This window comes from Aethina tumida, chromosome 5 (genome assembly GCF_024364675.1).
Source record: "Aethina tumida isolate Nest 87 chromosome 5, icAetTumi1.1, whole genome shotgun sequence".
NCBI lineage: Eukaryota > Metazoa > Arthropoda > Insecta > Coleoptera > Nitidulidae > Aethina > Aethina tumida.
The window spans coordinates 28,323,266-28,347,966 of NC_065439.1; the positions used below are offsets into that span (position 1 = coordinate 28,323,266).

The 24,701-nt window shown below is 31.1% G+C and overlaps 1 protein-coding gene across 1 annotated transcript in view; it reads left to right on the plus strand.

Moving 5' to 3' along the window:
- Positions 1-24,701, plus strand: part of LOC109609553 (papilin) — a 45,011-nt gene that overhangs the window by 4,819 nt on the left and 15,491 nt on the right. Inside the window, exon 2 of the mRNA XM_049967792.1 lies at positions 22,152-22,235. Within this exon, the coding sequence (XP_049823749.1) occupies positions 22,160-22,235 (76 nt within the window). The 5' untranslated portion in view covers positions 22,152-22,159. The remainder of the gene's footprint in view (positions 1-22,151; positions 22,236-24,701) is intronic.

The following is a 24,701-nucleotide window of genomic DNA, read 5'->3' on the forward strand; positions in this document are numbered from 1 at the left end:
AATTAAAAAAATATATATTTAATTATAATTAATTATCATTTTGCATACATATTATGAGCGTATTCTCTTACAAAACATTAAAGCAAGTGCTCTACAAGCATGTCAGTCATTTTGTGTAATAATCTTGAGAACTTCTGAAAAATGTATGTTTTTCATTAAATGTAGGTTACATTTAACAATTATAAATGTCATTACCAGTGAGCAACTAAACAAGAAAGGCCTTGACCTGTTCCTCAATAGTATGTGTAGCTACGTTTAGGTAAATAACTTCTTTGAAATATTAAAATAGTTATAAACAATTTATAATCAAGGTGTATTTAATTATTATATATTTATTAAATTTGATAATAGTTTACTTTTAAAATTGCTTTTAAGATTTTGTTACTCTAGAATTTAATTATATTTACTAATATTTATTAAAAGTCACCACTAAACATGTAGGCTAGAAGAGGTGATAATGAATGCCTTTACATATGCAGTTGGAAAATCGTTTGACCTGCTTGAATTTAGAGGGAGACATCATGCATGACAGAGACAGAGCAGAAGTCTGTCCCATGTGGAAGACTTACTGTCTCTGTTGCACATGACATCTCTTTCAGGATTCAGACGGATCAGACTCTTTTTGTAATGTAAATAAAACAAATCAGCCTCTTCCATCTTCTCGAGTAAATCTCCACGAAATAAATAAATATTTGATAAGGAAAGAAAATGAAAAGTTGGGTATTAAAGAAGCAAGCAGATGGGCAAGGTGTATATGCATGTATGTGATTGTGTATGGGCATCCGAGACGTGATAGTTTTCGAGCAGGCAACGGAGTTACGTGAACGGTTTTCCAAAGTGCGACACCGGCCGCCCGGTTTCAAGTTCACTTTTCGATATGTATGCGCCAGGCCTCTCCTATCAACTATTCATGTCACAATTATTACTTATAGCTTTCTAGACCGATTTATTTTCAATTTACCTTACTATGTACGACGCCTTAATTAAGGTTACCGACAGTCCACTCGCTCTTTCATCGGACGCACCATTTTTCCTAGGTCAATGTTTTTTATATATGTATAAAATCATCAAAATTCGCCGTTCGGCTGCAAAGCGGGCTCGCCGCGAGACTTATGAAGTCTTACATCCTAAATAATTTAATAAAGCAATTTAATTTGATTAATTAAAGTAAAACTTCGTAAGTTGCTAAACTTGATAAAGGAATTAACGGAGATTAGAAATTTTAAACTTCAAATTCAGGCTGTGTAATAACTGATTAAAATTTAGTTTTCGGTGAAACAAGAGTTGGTTTCGCCACAGGCAGGTGAAAGTGCAGTGGTGTTTGGCAAAGGGTGTTACCATGGAGATCACTTTGTTAGTCCATACCTGTGGAAGAATTACTTCGGACCCGTTCAGCCGAACCTCAAATTTACAACAGACTACGCGTGAAATAAGCATTAACAGACTGTGAGCTTACGTATGGAAATGGGCTTTAGGTATTTATTAGTTATCGGCGTTCGGGACACCAGGTGCACCGCTACAACAATAAACATTTGCGACAGCTGCCATTTGGCCACCTACACACAGATTTTCCCCATTCTGTCCTTACTTTGGTTAAATATTTTTTTAATTTTGATTTATTATCAATCAAAATTTATTAAATATTCATTGAGGGAAGAATGTCGGAGACCTTTTATTTTACAAGCCGTAAATAAAATTTCTTTTACGTTGAATAAATTGCTAATTAGCTTCTATTTTATATTATTAATCATACTCTAAAATGACATCAGTCTTCATTCACATTTTACTTTCTCATTAGAAGTGGAAAACTAAAATTTGTTCCATGTATTGCATGAATTAAATTTAATATCCCTTCTTATCGCCATCTATTGGATACTAGTCAGACCCAAGCAAGTTACAGGTCTCTATATTAAATCCTTCTTACTACTTTGAGTTTTCTGAATTCGTACAATTGCTAAAAACATTATTCAACAGCTGTAATTAAAAAAATAATAATTTCGATAGTTATAGCTTTTGAACAAGACAAAAAATTATTATTTCCTAATGTATAATATATTAAAATAAATTAAAAACAAATTTGTGATATCAGACAGGCCCTTTGGGGACATTTATTAGAAATTATTTAACAAATTTTGTTGAATATTGGTTATTCCCACTGGTCTTGATTAAATTAAATTCCAAGTAATATGCATGTTAAATTCAAAGATAATAGATACACATAAAAAATAACAATGGCTGTCAGTTAGTTTTTATATTTTCACGTGAACATAAATATGACTTAACCTTGTAAATTATAAATCATTAGCCGTTTAATTCATATAAGAGTTATTACATTCGAAATAGCTCCATCCCAAACAATTACATGTTATTATTTGCCAACATGTTCACGAGTGCGAACGAATTTGGTTACATGTTTTGCTAATATCAGATAAAATAAAAACAACCGGGAATAAATCCAATTAAGTAGTGCAGAATGTAATGTCCTGATCACACAGAATCACAATCCAATTAAACGCGATGCGGATTATCAAAATTCATAGGAAATTTAATAAAAACCCGAAGCATTTACTCCGGGCGATGGGCAATGGTGCTCTCAGAATTATGCGAGTTGCCACGACACATTATGCATCGAAATATGTCATGTTTGCGCAAACTTATAATTAGGATCTTGTATTCGACGTGTTGGAATAATGTGTGTACGTTGGAAAATACAAACATCACCCGATGGCGCCCTCCGTTTGCCTAATTGCAACGCCACTTGTTTCCATTGTCCTCCATCCTACCTGTTATGGACTTCTAAGTTTGTTTCCATAATGACATTAATAATGGATTTCAGCTGCAAACTCCAATGTTTTAATTATTAGCTCACGTTATATTAATGTTTTAATTAAGTTGCAACTTTTTTCATTAATATTAATAATGCACAGAAGTTAGATTTAAATGTGTTGGCACGTGTGTATGAAAATTACACACGATTACAATAAATCGATTGAAATACGAAGTTGAAATTGCACAATCAAGTTAATTAACTGAAATCATAACAATAAAATTATTCCCTCATTGTATTTAAATAGTGTGGATCTGTAAATAATAACAATGTAAGTGTTCTTAAACCAGAAAAAAATGTGTAAATAACACTAGAGCCAAATTTCACAATAAAAATGTCTCTTGTTAAATTTATAATATAGTTACATTCTTCCATTGTGTGCGGTTTCACTTTTTAAACTTGGTCCCACGGTTCTAAACAATGACAGCTCGTACTACTCACTTCACAACACACAACATAGGAACGACCAGTTTCTTTCCACTGCTGGTGTTAAAGTTTGAAAAGGAATTTTAAATAGAAATCCTTTTTATCAATGTTATCATAATTTATGGATAATTTTAACACTCTAATATATATAATATATTATATTTTTTATTTTATATAATATATTTTTATAATTTTAAATTTAGATGTGTTAATTAAAATAACATAAAAATATTTTTTTCTTTCTCCAATTGCCAATATTATAATTAATTTCTTTAATGAGTTATTACAAAATTGTGTATAAATAGTTAAACTAAAGAGTCAATTAACAGTAAACAAAAATTTCAATGTGAAATTAAGTTTAGTCATTCCGCAGGATTGAATGAATCGCCTCGTGCATATCCCCGTTGTGAAATTCTTATCATACCCCGTGTCTCAGTAAACACGCGTTAAACCATTTCCTAATGCTTTCGTGTCTTTTATTTCTGAGTACCGAATGTGCCATTATGTGTAGTCGCCTCCAGAATTTTCACAGCCTCATCCGCCCGTTTCACATGTAAACCTCGTTTATGCGCTAAATAAGACCATAAACGCATTTACCTTCGGCGCAGAGACCCGACCGAACATAACGGGGGACAACGTCAAGTGGCGAGAGAAGCAATTAGTAACAACTTTTGCACGCTCGGCACCGGGATTAAATCATTAATGTAACTAAAACTGTGGATTTTAATGAAAAACTTTACACGGCCGCAAAAACATTAATGGACGGCTCTCTGCCTGACAAATTATCGCCCGGGAAACGGGGAAAAACTGATATTTCATCCGTGTGTGAATGAGGAGGGTCCACACTTGCTAAGCAAAACGACAACTTGTGCTGTTTGTTACTATATTAATTATTGGACAAAATTAATTGAAATACTGTGTGTATGCTCAACGAGTAACTTCAACACGTTCGTGGAACTACATTAATTATTAAATATTTATAATTATTAATGGTATACGAAGTTCTCTAAGAGGACTTTGAAGCCTTTCATAATATATAATTTGTTCTTTAGGCAAGTAATATTTATTTCTTTGTAGTCATCAGTTTTGAAATATTGACAGGTAAGTACGTTCGACAGTACAATAGAAGGATCAATTTTTTAAATTATCCATTCCAGTATCCACCTTTGTATCTCAAAATGTACCTTCTATCGGCATTTTTCCAGTGGGTTAGCACAAATATCAGCATTCCAAATAATACATCTGGCTGGATATTCGATTTCGGACTATTTTAATAATGTATAAGCCGCCATGAATACCGATTTCAAAAATCCATTTACATTTATGACCGTTGCCGGAGCTTGCCAGCTGATTTTATTGTAAATTTAACAATGCCGTTTCAGCTTCAAAGCAAACAAAACAGCCTCTCTATTATCGGTTTTGCTTTTTCTTAAATGGGTTTTTTAAACCAGGTGTCGACCACAATTTGCATGTATTGTTCAGGATCTCCAGGAATAAGTGGTACAAAGAAAATATTTTTCAGTGATAAATGTGTGTAATAAAATTGTTGCGTGCTCGAATTTCTAGACAATAGAAGAATATTTATTAAAGGTAGCAGGCCCTTCCTCCTATTGATTAATAACACCTTCACGAGAAAGGAGGAACGGAAAATACGTAAGTTATGGAAACTCTTTTATTTTTCCTTCGTTGCGTAAATTACCCCCAATACATTCACGCCAAGTGTTCGCAATTTGGGTCCCGAATTTCAGGAATACGATAAATATTTGCCAACAAACTCCCTGCAGCTCAGGATTATCTTCCCACTTCGACTTTATAATAATATAATTCAATTATTGCTACACTTCACCAATCTGAAGCAGACAGAATTAGTTCACTTCAGAATTCATTACTAACTTTTGTTCGTGTCCGGCTTGTTAAGGTGGAATCTAATTATCCGTATTAATTAACGTATGAACTCAACATTCTTTTAATTAGACGTGACACTTATTCTACCCTTTATAATAGGTATCAAAAATAACACTGATTTAAAGATGAACTTATGTATAGATGAATAATTTCCCTCGCCTGTAATTTATAGTCAAGAATAAAAGATAAATTGATCAAATGCAGACGAGGGATCCTTTTCATCAATTGATTAATAACACCTTAAAACGAGGAGAACGGTTTACTGGAGCATAGAAAAGACATTTCTTTTGTTTAGGTTCCTGCTAACACGAATGAAACTTAAGACTATCCTTAAACACAAAACAAGGATTATGTATTAACATAAAGATTACTGGAAGCTTGTCAGTTTGATTTAATTGGATATAATTCAATGATTATCGTTTATCTCTAGTTTGCATTGCCAATTTTAGAGCATTAGAGATAGATCTCTGATTTCGTGTCCAATCGTCAAGATGAAATCTAATTATGTGCGTCGATTGTAGTAGGCTATATCGTTTAATTAGGGGTGGATGATCTGTGCCTTTGACAGTCAATGTATGTAATTAAATGTACTGAACAAATAAAAATACCTTTAGGAAAACTTCGGTATATTATTAAGCAAATTTAATTTTGTGTCAGAACAAGATTTTATTGTGTAATAAACAAATTATTGATTACACAGTAATTGTACTTTGTCAACACCAATAATCGATTGGATAATTATAATTTAATGTTGCTTTGGTTTGGCAAATTACTGACAATTGTGAAGTAGAAACTCTAAAACTTTCTTAGGGATCAGATTGTTAGATTATATTTCGATTGTCTTTGGTCGGAAGGAATTGTGTTAACTAAAACTTATAACTCAGGATTATAATACAAATATCTATCTAAATGGTTAGAGTAATCGATTAAGCACAAGAGTCCTTTTTTATTTTTATCTACATTTTGTAATATTTATTTACCTACGAGTTGTAAAATTTATAAATGAAAAAGGAATTTTTGTCCTTCGAAATCTTCTCAACGGTTAAAGTTGTGAAAAAATTGTAAAATACCTTTTTTGTAGAGTGTTCAATCTCCTACAAGAAAAGAAAATAGAAATTTTCTGCACGTTCAAGTAGTGACAACATATGGATTTTACCATATGGAACTGAAGAAAAAATGGAAACTCCACTTAATTTATTGTTAGTTTAGTAAAACTGTCCGTCGATAATTGCAATTCCAAAATACATAATTTGTAACGAACATTTTGGACAACGTGCACAGTTAACGTCGCCTCCGCAAAGATGAAAAATGGCCGAAGAAGGTTATCAGTTAATAAAACGCTTTTTATGTAGCAACGTTCGGAATGCGTATAATATCTTGGTGGAGCCGTCTTTTACAGGCATTCCACATAAAATAAAACAAGAAATGCAAAAAAGACCGCGAGTAATCACGACGTTGGACTGGCGCCGACCTGTAACGTTAATCCGCAGTAAAAGTAATCAAGAGTGCCTCATTTCGTCGCTTGCTGGATCGTACTCGCCCCAGTTACCTCTGCGAGACCACTTCTCGCTGCGCACTTTTCCTGCAACGAGCCATTTTTGTTTCGTTATGTCGCAGCTGAATTGAAATATTAATTAAACGAAGACAAATGCTTCGCAATTTGTTGTCTATTCTCGGACAATAAAGGCTTCACGATTCGTCACCGGAGTCCCCAGAATTATTTCAGCAATTATTTGGCTGTTACTAAAGGAAGGAAGGAACTTGATGTGTTTTCCTTGAGATGGGGAATTGTCTTACAAACCGTGGATATCTAATTAAATTAACTTTAATATAATTTGTGTTTGTGTTTTTTCTCAGTTGGGCCATTCAACTGAATAACGGTAAATTCGTCATTTTCAATTTATGATTGAACGAGCCCAATCGAAATGGATTTGTTTCGTTAGAATGGTGCTTTCAACGGTACCATGTGTCTTCAAATTTCATGAACTTTTCAGCTGAAACAACTTCAGAGGCAACCGTTTGTCGTAGAAGAAAGTCCAATTAATATTTACAATATCACAGACACGTCTGAGAAAAGTGTATGTGTAGAAAATTAAGTTCCAAGAATAGATCATATTTCTTCAGTTGTTGGCTTAATGCTCCGCTACTCGCAGTAATCCGACTAAAAGAGAACCGCCAGTAATTGCCGCCAGTTAAGTGTACGTATTTAATAGTTCATTCGCGGTTTAACCAACGCCAAACAAACCAAAGAAAAGTCTGAGGACATTGTGTACCTATTTAGAAAATTGCGGACCACTGCGCCACTTCCTCGACAACGCAAAACCGCATTCCTCGACTTCGTACGTATTAATCAACTGATGCAGTATGGAGATTTTTTATTAGTTATTACTTTTGATTGCTGTAATCGTGCGGCTTTCTCAAAATAATTGTATCGTTCCATTCGATAAATATTGGACTGCCGATGGTTATAAGCCGAATTAATGCAACAATGTTGCCATCGAGGTTCGAGTAATTTTATGCTTAATTTACATCTACTCGACTGAAACCTTTCTGCTGAAGTTTCGCAGGTTAATTCAACTGAAATTTTTATAGTATTGTAACTATTTTTTCAATTCTTTTTTTGCACAAAAATGATAGTAAATAAGTTATTGATTTTTTAGAATGTACAAAATTAAACGAAAATAACGAACACCCTGTATAAAGTTGAGTAGACTAATAATGATTCCTTACAGAATGATCCTTGATAAACGTGTATGTCAAAAATGAACATTCAGCATTCTATAATACTACTCCAATATCATTTGTTCTAATGAATAAATTATTATCACCCTGTATAATAAAAATTAAAATGCATATTTAAGAATTCGATGCTGGTTTGTCAAAATCTAATGATTATTTGATTCTCAAAAGTATTTGAATACAAATTACATCATTCCAATATTCATCAAATAACTCACTGGCATTCCACTTTTTCAATTCACTACATTGAGGCTACATTTTTAACAGATAAATGGGTTAAAAATACGTATACATCATAAGGACGTAAACGAAGTTTCCACGCTAATAACCTAGATGGCATCTTGATTGAAATGATTGACTCCTGAAAACAGCACCATCCAAAGATGAAAGAGCCAAAATAACATTAAACATGGAACCGGGCGCTTTGACATGCTAATTGAATGTGGCGTGTTGCTTCCGTAACCCTGAGGGACACCGCACAGGGTAACTGGCGACGTCGGTGCCAGGCCAGGAAGTCAGGACATGACGACGTCATTGCTCGACGTCGACGCGTCTCAAATTTATGTCGCATCCCCGAATCGGCGTCGCACACCAATAAAACTGCTCTTATATTATTTTATTTATCATGAATGAACGAATTTAGCCACACAGGATAATTAATTACTAAATTAATTATACAATATAAAAATATACGTCATACATACAATATATAAAATTTTAAAAGCTTTGTGGTGTTCCTAAACTGAACTGGAAATTTAGAACAACTGATTGTTCTACTACAATCATTTATTCTAGTTTATTTCCTCGAATTTGAATTGTGTGCGACTGATAATATGGGTCAGAGCGGGAGACATTTGATATGCAGACCCATGCAAAATATTTAAAAGGATTCGATGCGACAACAGCCCGAGGAAACCAATTATACTCTGATGTAATTTTTCAAAATTCATTGAAAGCTAATTGTGTGTTGTCCGAAATAATTTAAAACTTTGGTAAAAGAAGAAATAAAATGGGGTAATGAAAAAATATTCGACTAATTTATGGCATCGTAAAAGCCGGTTCTTGGACAAATACGCCAATAAAGCATGAATAAGGCAGAGCAATTTGGAAAGCATCCAATTTCATATAAAGCTGATTAAAAACCTTATATTACTCTATATTTGGTTTTAATCAACTAAAATTCATCTTCATTAAATATTTATTGTCTTATCTAATTTCAATTCTTTTTAGGAATATTCACATCATTAACAGATTGTTATGGATAACTTGAAACAGATATGTAATTGATTCAATGAAATTATTTTCTGTTAATCCCTATATGGAATTTAATTATTATTTATATGATTTATACAATTTAAATAAATTCTATGGTCCTCTTGACACACATGCTCTTACAGGCTTATTAACAACAATTTTTTTTTCAGTAATTCAATAATTTTTAGGCTTCAAATGTATATGATATTTAATATATTAAATATTTAAATTATTAAATAATTTTATTATACACAATTTTGTAGATTATGTTCCAATCAAAATTTGAATTTTGCATTTGTCTCCGTAAGAGTGAAAGAGAAAGAAATACACATTCCTGAGAGTTAGAGAAGGACGAAAGTTGTGGCCTGTGGATGCACCGTCAAGTGAGCTGTGCAAATTGGTGTGACACGCACGTTCAATTATTTTAGAGATGAGAAGGGGAAATTGTGGATTTTTGTTGTTTTAGAACGATTTCAATAAGGTTTGCGGTGACGATTATTTTGTTCCGTTTTAAAATTCGTTTAATATTCAAGTACATATTTATGGTATTTATATTAATATTAAATTTTAACATAAATAAGTTAATTAAAGTACTTAATATTAATATAATAATATTTACTCTTCGAAAATATTAAAATTTAGTTTAATTACAAATATTTTTATTGATAGATTTTTAAAAAACATTATTTTAAATTTAGAAATTGATTTTTTATATTATTTATTAATTAATAATTATCAATTTATTAAATTTATTGATTTGACTGGTAACTTGAAATAAATAATTAGTATTATTTTGAATTGAAAAAATATTTTATATATGTATAATATATTGTATACATTAATTAGTTTAATTAACCAATTTGTGTTAAAATTTATTATTAATATAAATGCCACAAATACATACTTGTATAAAAAACGAATTTAAAAACAGAAGAAAATAATCGTCAGTGCAAACCTTATTGAAATCATTCATTCAAATAACAAAAATCCAAAATTTCCCCTTCTCCTCTCTAAAACTGCGATTGGACAATTGAAAGTGCCGACCACACAAATATGCACAGCTTACTTACTTGATTGGCGCATCCACCGAACACTACTTTCGTCCCTCTCATACACTCATGAACATGTATTTCTTTCTTTGTCACTCTTACGGAGACAAATGCAAAATTCGAATTTTCATTGGAACAGTATCTACAAAATTCTGTCTTCGTACACGATTAAAAATATTTAATATAATACGTTAAACTATTTAAGTATAATAATTAATTTTTGCTGTGGCACAATTTATTTGTTTTAATCCATATTATAAAAGTCAAAATTATATTTTAAAACGTAGATTTAAATTTTTAGTTAAATAGACAGTTTATAATTTTAAATTATTATAAAATATATGAGTTTATAAAAATAAATTTAAATTTTCTTTAATATTTTTAGAGGATAATAAAGTGTTATTTTGTACTATATATTATATTAATATTTGTGAGTTCTAAACTAAAATTAATTCTTAAACAAATATAATAAACAATGTCAGTGCAACATACCCAAAATTTCTTCAAATTATCATAATTTCAATTCAATTTACATTTTTGTAGAGAAATCCTGAAACAATGAAAAACAAATTAATAAACAAATATAATAATAATAATATTAATAATAAAAGCTACATTTATTTTTTAATTAGTTTTTGTTTAAATTTATTATTAATATGAATGATACATACTACAAATACATGTTTGAATATTGAATGAAACTAAAAGAGAAAAATAATGATTGTCACATCAAACTTCGCACCTGCAAAGATACTTCTCAAATATCAAAACACGTAAAATTTCCCCTTCTCCTGTCCAAAGGTGCGATTTTGATAAATAACAATTGAACACACCGACCACACAAAAATGCACAGCTCATTGAGACGGCGCATCCGCCGATTACTACTTTCCTCCTTGTCGAACTCATTAACATGTGTTTCTTTCTCTCTCACTATTGTGGAGACAAACGCAAATTAGAAAAATGTCGAAAATCCAAGTGAACCAACAAAATTCAAAAATTAGTTCATTCACCGTCGACCAATATAAATGCGGGTCAATGTATGAATTATTTCATTTATTTAAAAATAAATTCATTCATATTACTCATAAATACTTCATAATATTCACAATCATAATAATCTGAAATCTGGTAAAAATGCTGTCTAAAATCTAAATAGCTCTGTTTAGAAATTTTTAGACAGCATAGTTACCAGATTTCAATTTTAACTAAATATGTAGAGAAAAATGTATGTGTAATTTATTTTGTTTTTCATATATGACTTAAGTTTTTATTTTTTTTTATAATTTTGTTACATTCAGATTATTTATTAGATTTGTTTAGAAATTTATTTATGGAAATCTTGTCAATAATCTTCAGTTAATTAATTTATCTTTTGATTTATATAATTATATATAATTATGTAAATTTTAATGTTATCTCATTTTAAATTACTTTCATGAAAAAAGATACATTATCTGCATTCGAGTCCTGCAACAACTAAAAAAGTAGTTTAATAATTAAATAATCGATAAATTTGATTATCCAGACAGAATAGCCAGTTTTCTAAAAATAGGTATCGAAACATTTATCATATTAACGTAATATAAAGGCCAATGTCGCATATTGTCATATATTTTGTACGGAATTTGTGTTTAGCCATCTATGTAAAATTATAGATTCGTTGTGGGAGGCGTAATTTTCGACCTTCCATTTCATTACTGTTCACATCGTTTGTGCAATTCTCTTATACTCAAATAATTAAGATGATTGTGATAACAAATAAAATAATTGTTGGTACTCAACACTGAAATGGGGCACCACTTGATTACAAATTTAAATAAGTCGTAATGGTTTTTTAAAAAATAGTTTTTAGTGTGGGTGATTTGTTATTGGCGCTTGGAAATGTCGTAAACAGTTAAGGAATCATTGCCTAATTAAAAAATTCAGCAGGGAACGTCCTGAGATCTAAACTAACATGGAGTTGGAAGCTCAATTTTCCACAGGACAATTTCCCTATAAACGTCGGCTTTATTACACAAATTTCCGACCGTTCGAATGAAAACTACAATTTTCCGTGTTCGGGATATATTTTTATCAGATATTCAGGTACTGACATAAATGGAAAACAAACAAGTTCAATTATGAGCTTTTTCCAAAGGTATCGATGATTCTGGTGGCTCCATTTAATGATTTTGCTTTGTTGACATTACCAGAGGTAATTTTACCATGCGAATGTTTATTTGCGACTTATTTTATGTTAACAAAAACATAAACCAGCATAAATTGCAAGTTGATTGTCAATTATGATGCTGTGCTGGGCGTAAAATTGTAAAATAATCGTCCTTTCTAGTTTGGAATTCGAGTTAAAACTTCAGCCACAATATCCATTATTTTGTAACTCAGTTTAACCATTCAGAATTTGCGAAATGCATTTAAATTGAAATTTATGATTATTGCCACATTTACATCTTTATCGGAGCCGAAGAATTTATCCCATTACCCACATAAATAAACAAGTGAAAACGTTGAAAATATAAGTTTAGTGACGTGCACATGTGGTCCTTGTGATTTGGGTGTTGTTCCCAGTTTCCACGAAGCATCTCCGCTGAGCACGACTATTGGAAAATTGCATACATATATAACGACCAAGTGGCCCTGGGGAATTGCATTATGTATGCAATTAAGTCAATTTGTTCGTATTTATGCGCGTACGTACGCTTGTGGACAAAACAAAATCCCCCAGTTATAATTCACTTGAAATTCCTGCAAGTAGACAGGAGTCGCGTGATTATCGGTCCTAGTTTCACGAAATGAAAATTGCCATCGAATTATTGAAATATTATCGGAATCGGAGGGAGTCAAGGACTCTGTGTTTACAATTATTTTTAATTGGAAACGATTCAAATAGATTAGTAGTAAATACGTGCATCGTCAATCACGTCATACCAGAAACCATAAAAATGCAATAAAACCGTGATTTGAATTAGTTTTTTCTATACATCCAATTTCATGGCAAATTTAGATTTCATTCATAAGCATTACTCTTTAAGGCTTCAAATTTCACTTTTAAAATGTACAAATTTAAACATGTTTTCCACTCCTGCTTATTTATTAAAATTCGCTATTTGAATATGTAAATGTAATTTAAATAAATATAATTTAAATAATTGTTGGTATAAATTATATGCAGAATGCCTTTTTTAATCATTTAAAAATAATTTATGTATTGCCATTATTTTTATTAAACAAAAATTAAATTAAATACGTAAATATAACAATAAAATTTATATAATTATAAAAATTAAAAGATAAATTAATTTTCAAATTAATTAACTGAATATTATTGACAAGATTTCCATAAATAAATTTCTAAACAAATCTAAATAAATAAAATTATATAAAAAACAATTTTGTATTATATATTTATTTATTTTTTTATCTTAATTATAAGTATAAAAAGTTTTATTAGAGGTTCTTAATACAACAAATCAATTAATTTACCACAATAGTATAAAATATTATATTTACTTTATTCAAATTTTTGAATATTTTATAATTTATTTAGTATAGTGATTTTTTGAATGTGAAAAAACCAAACATACTTACTCAAATATTTATAAATGCAGCTTCAATATTTTACCTCGTATAAAATATCCTTCGAGTGATGATAAACAGGATATATAAAGAATATTTCGTTGGAGGAGCAAAGTAATTCCACCTTAAGGCCAAATGTATCTCCGCTCTTTTGCAGATTTAATAAATTGTCCATGTTATTCAAATTCATCCACTTCCACAGCCGTTCGGTCTGCCCTCGCTTTATGTGGGACACACACAGAATTTATTAAGTGTAATTTGCTTTTCGGCATTAAAAGTGCCGTCCTTTTTCGACTTGCAACTAAATTACGATTCACTGTTTAGGTTTGAAATTGAAATTTTTCTCGGAATGTGCTTTTGTTCTTTTTTGTTGGCATAATGAACATCCACTGTATATTCAAATTCAATTTTGTCGCTTAATACTGTTCTTGCAATTGCTGTCATTGTTTTGTCATCACATACGTATGCAGTGAAATTGAGGGGTAAAGCAAATAAAAGACAATTATTGGTAGATTCGTGTCAATCTAATCAATATCTAGTTGCACACATTCACCTATCTTTAGAAGTACATTTGAAAAGTTTGTCCACTCAGAACGAGATGATGATGGCTGTGGTTAAACGAAATGCATTTTAATTGGCCACTCAATAGAAACCTGAATACTTGTACGGACACAAATCACAGATGATTCACAATTTTTTTACCAATTTGACCTTCAGAAAAGCCAATTAGTTAAAAATAACCAACCGACTGACTGACTGCATTTCTACGTTTCAAATTGTGAATGAATTAATCATGGAACTGCCGGTCAATAAAATGCGTAAATATGTATAACATTTAAAATGTTTAGGTATTCGAGTCCGTCCCTGTAATGGTCGCGGTTCTAGTAATTAGGGAACGTTGAACCGGCCTATGCCTGTGGAATGTGTCTTATGAAGTTTTATGTAATTATCGAAGAATCCTCAGCCGTTGGTAAAAAAATGAGAATTGCAATACTCGTTGCTGAGCCATATAATTTCGTTGTAAATCATCTCGATGGACATTGGTTTTCTTCGACGGATTCCATTCTTATTATGGGCATTACATTTCACAATGTTCGGGTCATATTAGTGGAATTCCAACGACGGATTGTTCTGATGCTCACCTTTAATCATTCCAAATTGGACCGCAGAAATATTAAAGTAATTAACGAATACTCTTTTAACTTGGAGGGCTGTTGTTTATAATTAACAATTTGTACAGTTTTTTAATTAATTATTTGTTGAATTTGTGATGATGGGATCACCCTAATAAACGTTACATAAAATCGTATAATACTTTCTCCAAAAGTTTGCCAAAGTTATGCAATTTATTGTATATTTTTAATTAGCAATATCCTGCAAATTGTGCAATTTGCAAAATTACAAACCACAGTAAGATTTATGATTTTCGATAGACTATTGGAAATAGAAATTATACGTCCTTGCAACTAACCAGGTAGTCGATTAATAACTGTATAATCACATAATGATATAACGGAAATACCAAAATTTTATCTCTTTATATTTTTATTGTGTATAATGGAATCATAAAATGGCCAACATTGATTAAAAATGGATGTCAGTGAACCCCATTACCAGTAGAAATAAAAATATAAAAAAAGATTTATTTCTTTAATAGTAAAATAAAATAAGAAATTATTAATAAAACATAATGAATTTTGAACGGGAAACATGGTTAGTTTATGGCTTTACATATTTTTTTATTATTTTATTATAAAAACGTTTCAAGAAAAATCATAAAAATATTATCAATTGCTTTTTTATTATATTAATTTTTTTTCAATTACATACTATGCCTTCTAAAAAATCTAAAAAAATTAAAGAATCTAAAGAATCGAAAGTATCTGAAAAATCTGTAGTATCTAAACTATCGAAAAAATCTAAAGACTAAAAAATTTAAAGAATCTGAATTCGAGACGACGCTCGGACAATATTTCTCACGCTCCACCGGAAAACCAACTGGAGGCGTCCACCTCGAGGAATCGGGCGAAATTCCAATTAAACTTGGCCCACTAATATTATCGCAGTCTTAAAGTAAACATCCAAAATAAAATATTGATCATTTAAAGTTTTGGAAGTGGAACGTTCGTGCGTCTTATAACGTTCAAGAGTTTATTAATTAAATGCGGCGTCTCCTGGGAGTGGATGCAGCGGGGGTGAAAGAGAACGAATTATGAAGTTCCCTTATTAATAAGGCTGATTTCATGCCGCCGACACTACATTCCTGTCCTCTTTTCCAAGGATTCCGTGCGGGGAGAACGAGGGAGCGAGACGGAACTCGCACATCTAATTATCCTGCAATTGAATACATCCAGGTTACTTAAACCTAAGAAGACGCTCGAAACGTTCCGAGTATGTCTTGTAAATGGGGTGTGTGTCTGCGACGGAAACGTATTGTGAAACGTGCCTCTAGGTATGTTCGGGTGTATTCATCTTTGTATGAGGCCAAATCTGGATTAAGTTTTAACCTTTGTAATTGGAATGTTGTGCACTCAAAGGGTTCACAAGGTTTTCCTATTACATTCCCGGGTGTAAGGTGATTATTTATCTAATTAACTTCTTGTTTGAGTTCTATATTTTAAGGATAAATTATATGAGAAAATAAAGCTCAGTTATTAATTCTAAGCAGGTTTACAATAATAATAAAAATTTCAATATATAATGCAGCAGTTGTCATATGAAATATCGAAAAGTTTAAAGTAATAGTGCATTTAAAGTGTTTATGTTTAAATAATAGTGTATTAACTTTTACCATTTTTATTAAATTAATATTAACTGTTAAAGAACTAAACATATCAGAGTGGAACTAAATAACAAATTAGAATGTAATTTATGGTAATTGGAAAAGTTAATTTAGCAGTAAAAACAAGTAAATACAAAGATTTTATTAATTTTAAAAGTACAATTAATAATATTTTGCATTATATTATAAGTAATTTCACACATTTTCATGTCGAATATACTGATCACAAAAATAATAATTAATTCATTTCTCTGAAAATGGGAAATACAATTACTATTTGTTACACCCTGTATATTTTTGAATTTTAAAATCCTTCGTATAATTGCACATAAAATATCCTATACCTAAACCCAATAATTTTTGTGTTATTTTTTTTTCAAAAATTTTGACAGATTGATGATCTAACTAAAATGTTTGTAAATCCATCAATTTCGATACAGGAAAGTTCATTTTTGACACATACGTTAACCAATGATCATTCTATAAAAAGCCATTATTACTACTCCCAAATTTTACACAGGGTCTTCATTATTCAAGTGAATGCCAGCCAATTAATTTTGAAGAAATTAATTTGAAATGTAGTTTATTTTCATGTTGGTTAATCATTTTTTAACAGAAATGTTGAAAAAAATTTAATAGAATTTCATAATTTTGACAGCCTGAAGCCCCAGAGATTTTTTGTCAATTAAGTTGTATCTTTAATGGTTTGAATTTATTCAACAATGTAATTTTAATAAAAACTTGTAAATAAAATTCATCCAGATGAAACACAGAACAATTTCTAAACGCAATTACGTGTTTTTTATGTATTGTTTTGCAATAACAATATAATCCGGGAAAATCTATTATCTGATACAATTTTTATCCACACGAGTGGGCATCAATAGTTTTTCTCACATTATCATATAACATATAAATTAGACGTTTTGCTAGTCAACCAAGCGTTCGGTTTCCTTGCGGTATTATTAAGGCCACGTGTCCTAAACAAGTAAAACTTTCCGTGAGTCGGCAATTAGAAAAAAAACCCGGACATCAAAATTCAGCACCAGACCCTAAAAACTTTTTCGCCGTCTTCTAAACTTTCGTTATATCCACCCCCACGCCCAATCATTATCGAAACTTATCCCGAACAAAGGCGCATTTCACATGTAAGTACAGTCGTTGTTATTTAAATTGATCTCGCGGCACAACACAACTTGAGCGTCGTCCGTAAACATTTGTGGGTTTCAATATCAATTCTTTTTCACCATCCCCGATAAGAGAGACGCATAAAAATACAGATGGAGACATCTCGAGTGAAACGTTTCATTTGTTTCAGTCAATCTCGGTCGGGGAAAACACATGATACGACGTCGATCGCAGAACGGGGAATGTTGATTCCTGCTGCGAATAAAAAAGGACAATCTCAGCTGTTTTTGTCCAAAATAAAGGATTAGCATCGCCCTCTTTATTTTCTTCTTTTATCTGATCCTTAACAAACGACCGTATTTCAATCCGAAACATGTATGAAGGCTCTGGAAGCAATTGGAAGTAACACAATAAATTTGAAAGGATTTGCCTTTAATTGCAAATCGATTTCCAAGAAGGTTATCCCGAATAAAATTTGCGCATCTGTTTTTCATTGACCTGTTTCAGTACCGTTTAATAAAACCATTTATCGCATCCCATAAATCTTAGGAGCAGTCCCATATATATTGCATTTTCCCGATGTAATAACTTGTCTGTGAATAACTTAGCCATGGAGGAATTTCATAATAAAATCAAACGTCGAGCCATCATGAATCATCGGAGACACAACGAGACTGAGAAGAGAAAATGGGATGACGGGAACACAGAATGCCCGTTTTATATCTACACCAGCGGACACTCACACTCACTTGCTAATCTGGCAAGTTTTTTCTTAGTCCTGCTGCCTCTTCTGATGCAGGCGTCTCTCGCCAATCTTTGGTTTATTTTCGGACAGGTCCGTAATTAACACGAAATAAGGCTAATTATGGAATGCCAACAAATTAATTAATAATAATTATTATAACACATATGTACGTATAAAAATTAAATTAATTAGGGAAAGCCAACAAATTAATTGAAAGTTTACATAATTAATAATAAATATTTCTTTTAATGACTTAATATGGAAATCTCGTCAATAATCTCCAATTAATTAATTTGAAAATTAATTTATCTTTTGATTTTTATAATTAAAAAATTTTAGTTATATATTTTAAATTAAATTTTTCTAAACTAGAATAATTAAAATAAGGTTAGTTAATATTTTTCAATTTTTATTTAAAAAATAAGTTAAAGTTTCGTAATTTTTTTTTTTTTTTTCAGGAAAATCTAAAAATTTATTAAAAAATACAGCTAATAGTTCTCAATTTTTAGTTGCTTAGTTCTGTAATCTAATCATAACTGGAATGTACAATGCGATTTTAATTTAAACAAACATGAAACTTAATTACCAAATAAATTTAATTAATTAAATGTCAACACAGGTGTAACTATTGATCAGAAATAAATACATTATAATTGGTATGGATTTTACAGTAATTAATAACTAGACGAGGTAACTGCAAATTTTAACACTCCATAATAGCCAAAATTAGGACATTTATATCATTTTTAATAAACTACTCACCGATTATTTAAAAGGTTTATCATAATTAAATTGTTTCAGTACATTTATATAAAAATGATAATTTGTAATTAATTTAAATTAATCAACTTTTTTTTTTTTTTGATGTTTAAAATGTACAAGACATTCATTTAATCATTTTAAGATAATTATTCCATTTAATTGTTTATATACATGGTAATTAAATTCGAGTTAACTGAATAAATTGAAAGGACCGAATTGAATTTGAATAAACATGTACTCACGGAGCACAAAAGCAAATTCAGGGAAAAATCCATTCAGCATAGTTGTCCGAGGGTCAGTTCAAAAGGACGAGAGATATTTAATAAACATAATTTTAAACAAATTACCCACCAAAAGACCAAGCGTGTGTTCCGTACGAACTAAAAATGAAAGAACCGAGAGAGAAATAAATTTGAATGGCACGGTCAATTTATTAAATCTTCCAGAGAGGGAGGATTTTGTATTTATGCCAAGATATATTTAGCCGCGAGCACAAAGTAACTCAAAAGTTTGTTGGGAATTTTCAGGCGGTCGAGGGTGGGTGTGGATTTTTTCAGCCACTTATGAATCTTGTTTATCAAATGCGAGGCAAAAAGAATTTCGTCAATTACGGTCTGTAAAAAGAAGTTTTATAAAAATCGTTCTTAACACACCCAACGGTAATTCGCAATGAGAACCCAAATAATGGAAAAAAGGAACGACTTTCTTACAAGCGTAAGACAGTTTTCAGTTTTACATACGTTGTCGCCTTTGATGATGAAGATTGTAAAGGTACAAAGAGCGACTCCAGTAATACATGATAAATTATTCCTGCTTGAAAGCCATCTAAAAGCTTCGACAGGCTCATTGTTTGAATAATGTGGATGAAATTGTCTCTCCGTGTGACAAGTACGTACAGTCTCCACTCTTACGAAGAATGAATATTTAAAACCGCACTCGCAGCGCCCGTTTTTAGTTCCAGGTCTGTCATATCCGTCGCATTAGTTAATGGCAATCGATGAATAACACAATTCGAGATAAAGCTGCGGTGCTTAACTGGAAAAAGAACGGCAAAACAGAGACGAAATGAGTGAAAAAAGGCGGAAGGCGCCTTGGAAACTACAATGGAGAAACATAATGCCGCTAGGCCGATCGTGTACACTTTGAAAATTAATTTCTCTTTTGCATCTCGATTTTTATCGACGACACTAACTGAGCGAAGAGGTAATAAAAAGAAATTGGGATGGAAAGAAATGTAATAATCAAGAAAATTAAATGAAAATGAGATACGCGTAAAGGAGCACGGGGCCAAGATTAAATTATGTATTTCGAGGACGTCCCTCAAAAAGACTTTTAGCTGTTATTAAAAGACAGTGACATAAGTTAAAAGCTTTGTTTGTCGACTGCAAAACAAGTCTCTGCATATTGAATGACACTTTAATTTATTATATAATATATAATATCCACAAATAATTAAGTACGAGTAATTATTAAAAAATTCGTCCTACTAACTATATTTTTATCAAATCAAATCAATTATTTAAAATAGCACTTTAATAGATTAGATATTTATTTTGCTGTATCTTTTACTTGATTAGTTCTTGTTTAACAATACTATTCATCATGCATATCTATTGAATTATAGTGACATTATTAATTTGCACTGCTATTACATTGTTTCGACATTTGTAAGCTTTCAATAGAATGCGTATTGTAAATGACTTACACAGTAGTAGAGTTCCAAGTTACCAATTCCAAAACCTAAAATTAAATATTAAAATAAAAAAGTGTTTTATGTAATATATGTTTACTTATTTTCACAAAAAAGTTCGAATTTAATAAGTCAGGTCTTGAATAAAATAAAATTTAATACGTGCTTTATTCATAAATAAGCAAAAAATACTTTCCAGCAAACTTTCCTACAAACTTATTATTATTTATGAAGTTACACCTCTAAAGCTTTTATCATTTGATGGCTTATAAAGTTGTTTGTCAATAAACAAGAAATAAGTCTCCTTTACTTTGAATCACTCCGTCTCCCTTCCCCATCCAAAACACTAATGGCGTACGAAACATCTGCAAAGGAGCTCCAGAAAATCCCCCGATCAATCACGTTCAATGATGCAGCCGCATGAAAGACATCAAGCAATTCTATTAAGTTGGCGTGTAGACATCAACATTAACCACCCGGACAGAACTACGGAACACAACGCTGCCTCAATCACTGATTGATTGATTGATTGATTGATTTAAAGTGGACGTCTTAGAAATTAGTCGACGTTGTTCGATTGATCCCGCCAGAATTGGGTCCATCGAAAACCGATGGAGACTCGCTTAGTTTCACCGTGTGGTTGTGAGCCATTAATTATAACATCGTTCCGGAGTCGGGACAACGGCCCGGATTAAGATAAGGAGCCGTAGTCTGGCGGTAATCGTCCGGAAAAACGTTCCATCATACGCCTCATTTCGATCGTGGACAACCAAATAATGGAATTACATTTCGTTCGTATTTATTGCGCCGGTCGTACTTTTATTTTTATATTGATTTATTGTTGTTTTTTGCTGTTGCCACCGACGAACCAACTAAATACGAAATAGAAAAGTTAATTGGGTCATTATAATTATCAATCTGTATGGCATGGAACTTTGTTTTAATCCTCGACGTTGATTTATTGTATGTTTAACTAATTAATGGCGAAAAAAGAACGGACATTATCCTGCTGGGTGATTAATTGATTTTTTTATTCAAGTTCAATTCCGCGTCTGCTACTTAAATATACAAAGTGTACGGCACTAACGGAGATTTATGGCCCAAACACATCTGATTTAGATCCGGTGCAATGCTGGAATTAATCACACATATCAATCTTCCCATCTGATCTAACCTTTTGCAATCGGCGGGTACGTGATGGATATCTCGATGGTGTCGCATTCACGTACTTTCAATTCGTCATATTTTTAATCTCTTTGGTTTGTTTCAGATATCGCCATGTACAGAGGAAGAACGTTAGTCGTAGTTTTATTTTGGACGGCCCTGGCCATATTCCACAAGACTGTTGATGCTGGTGAGTGTCATAACTTAAACTTAAGTCGTTGCCTCTCCGAACGATGAGCTAATAAGTAAACTTTCCCGGTGAAACAATAATAAAAATTGACGAATTTCGGCTCTGTTAATAAAACGCAGCGGTGGCGTTTTATGAAGAGTTGCAAAGTTTCCCCGGCCAATATAAATTCCCGGCACTAAACGTTGAACATTGTTGCGGAGAACGGCGAGAAATAAATCTTTAAATTGCCAAAGTTTTATATTTATCATTTCCATTTTTTTCGTCGATGTGTTCGGGGTCAATTTTGCGCAATAACTGATTTATAGGGCGTCATAAACATTTCCACAACACTGTAAAGAAGTTATTGTATTGTTATGTCGTCCATTAATATGTTTCTGTCGTTTATTGCAATAATGATCTAATAAATGTGCTTATTGTGGACAGATTCGATACGATGGGACTTTTATGGACGATATTTTTTCGTTTGATTTATAGGCGTGTGTTGTGTGTTTCATAAAATTTTCTTTATTTTAAAAACAAATGTATAAAATTAAATATTAAAATAAAAATCACCCTGTATATTATGCATATTCACAAAAATTCATCGACTGTTTCCTGTAGGATATTGGGGGTGCGATGTTGCTACACATTATTTTCAGTCGTTAAATTTGAACAATTTTTCGTAGTTCAGACACACACAATAGAGTCATTTTTATGTTTTTCGGAAACTACGCGACACGATCATACATCCTCGTAAAAGGCCCGTCTATAAAAAGGACATCGAATGGATGTGTTCGTTTTCAAATTTACGCCTTTTTTTTGTTGGCAACCGGCGTTGTTAAATTCGCTGCACATGCTACAAAACTATGAAATTAAAAAATAATGCCATTTTGTAATATTTGGTAATTTACTCCGGGGCTGAAACTGGAAATTAAATCACACTTTTTTAATGGAAAAATGTGATTAAAATTATTAAAATCGATTGTCTATTAATAATGCTTCATCAATGAAGGCACCACATATTTTTAAACCAAGATAATCTTACTGAATTAACATAATTTATTTTTATTATTTCTATATAAACAAACTATTTTATTATAATTAATATATGAGCAACGTGATTCTCTTTCAATGTGCAACCATTTTAAAAATCTATTTAATTATTTACTTATTATTCAAACAAATAAATAATTCTTTATTAATGTTGTAGTCAATTGTTAATGTGTGTTCCATAATTAACTTTACAATTTATTACAATTATTTTAATTAGTTTCAAACGAATTTATAATTTATTAACGTATAAATTTTTCTAAAATATATATTGTATTGTTAATTTAATTGATTGTATTGTTAATTTAATTGTTTTTCTGTTTTGTGTATTTATTTATTTTTTCATGTGCCTTTATAAATTTTATTATATTACCATTCATTTTCTTTCGATCCTTTATAAAAAGTTATTTTTTGTAGCCAAAAATAAAAGTCTGTTTAATGGTGGAGGCGTAGAAAGGCAAAAGTAATAAAAAAGTTAGAATCGACCGTGTTGTATATAAATAATGTACCCTCAGGGAACTTTTCTTCCTTAGGAACAACGAAGGAATAAGTTTCAATCCTAAAAAATCACCTTAGGCTAAATTCAAAAAAAATATCCTGCTATAATTAGCAAAACAATCGATATCCTGCTATGTTTTGAGATGTTAAAATGTTATTTAGTATATTAGTATGTTGGATATAATTTCTTTCTTGTTCAGTGTTGAAAGGATATTTTTATGTAAATTTATTAAACAATTATGCAAAATACATTGGAGAATTTTCATAATAAAAAGTGGCAGCAAAAAAGTTGAAACCATAAAATTTATGTTCCAAAGTTTGGAAAAGAAAAACGATTATGACAACATTAATTAGATAAGCAGTGGATTACAACGCCACATTCAGAGTTGTTATGATGTTAATGATAGTCTCCCCATGTTAATCAAGTTCAAAAGTGTCGTTTGGGTTTATTTGTTATTAGATAAGTTATTCAATTAAATTTGCCGAAGGAACCTGAAGTATGAAAACAACGCAAAGCCCCCCAACAGTTTATCAATGTGCTAAAAAGGGGAACTATTCGGAGCAAAAGTTTCTACGGAATTAATTTATGTTAGTACGTGTAAAATTGCTTTTTGTGGTTTTCCAAACGGAAACAAAGGTGGAAATTCTAATTAAATTTCGATTTGTTTTGTTCAAATCAAAATGGTGAGACAAATTTTAGGCATTATTATTATTTTATGCTATTTTGCTCTTTTCAAAAATTATGGAAAACAAAAACTGTACTAATCTTTATTTTAATTAATGCATCATTATTGGTAACAAGAAAGAAGAATTCGTTTAGTATAATTTAGTGCTTATATTGGTCAATATATAATATTTAATTAATTTAAAAATTCGTAGAGTAAATCAAACCAATTAAACTAAATAATTAAGTGAAAAAATGTATATAAATGAAGTGGG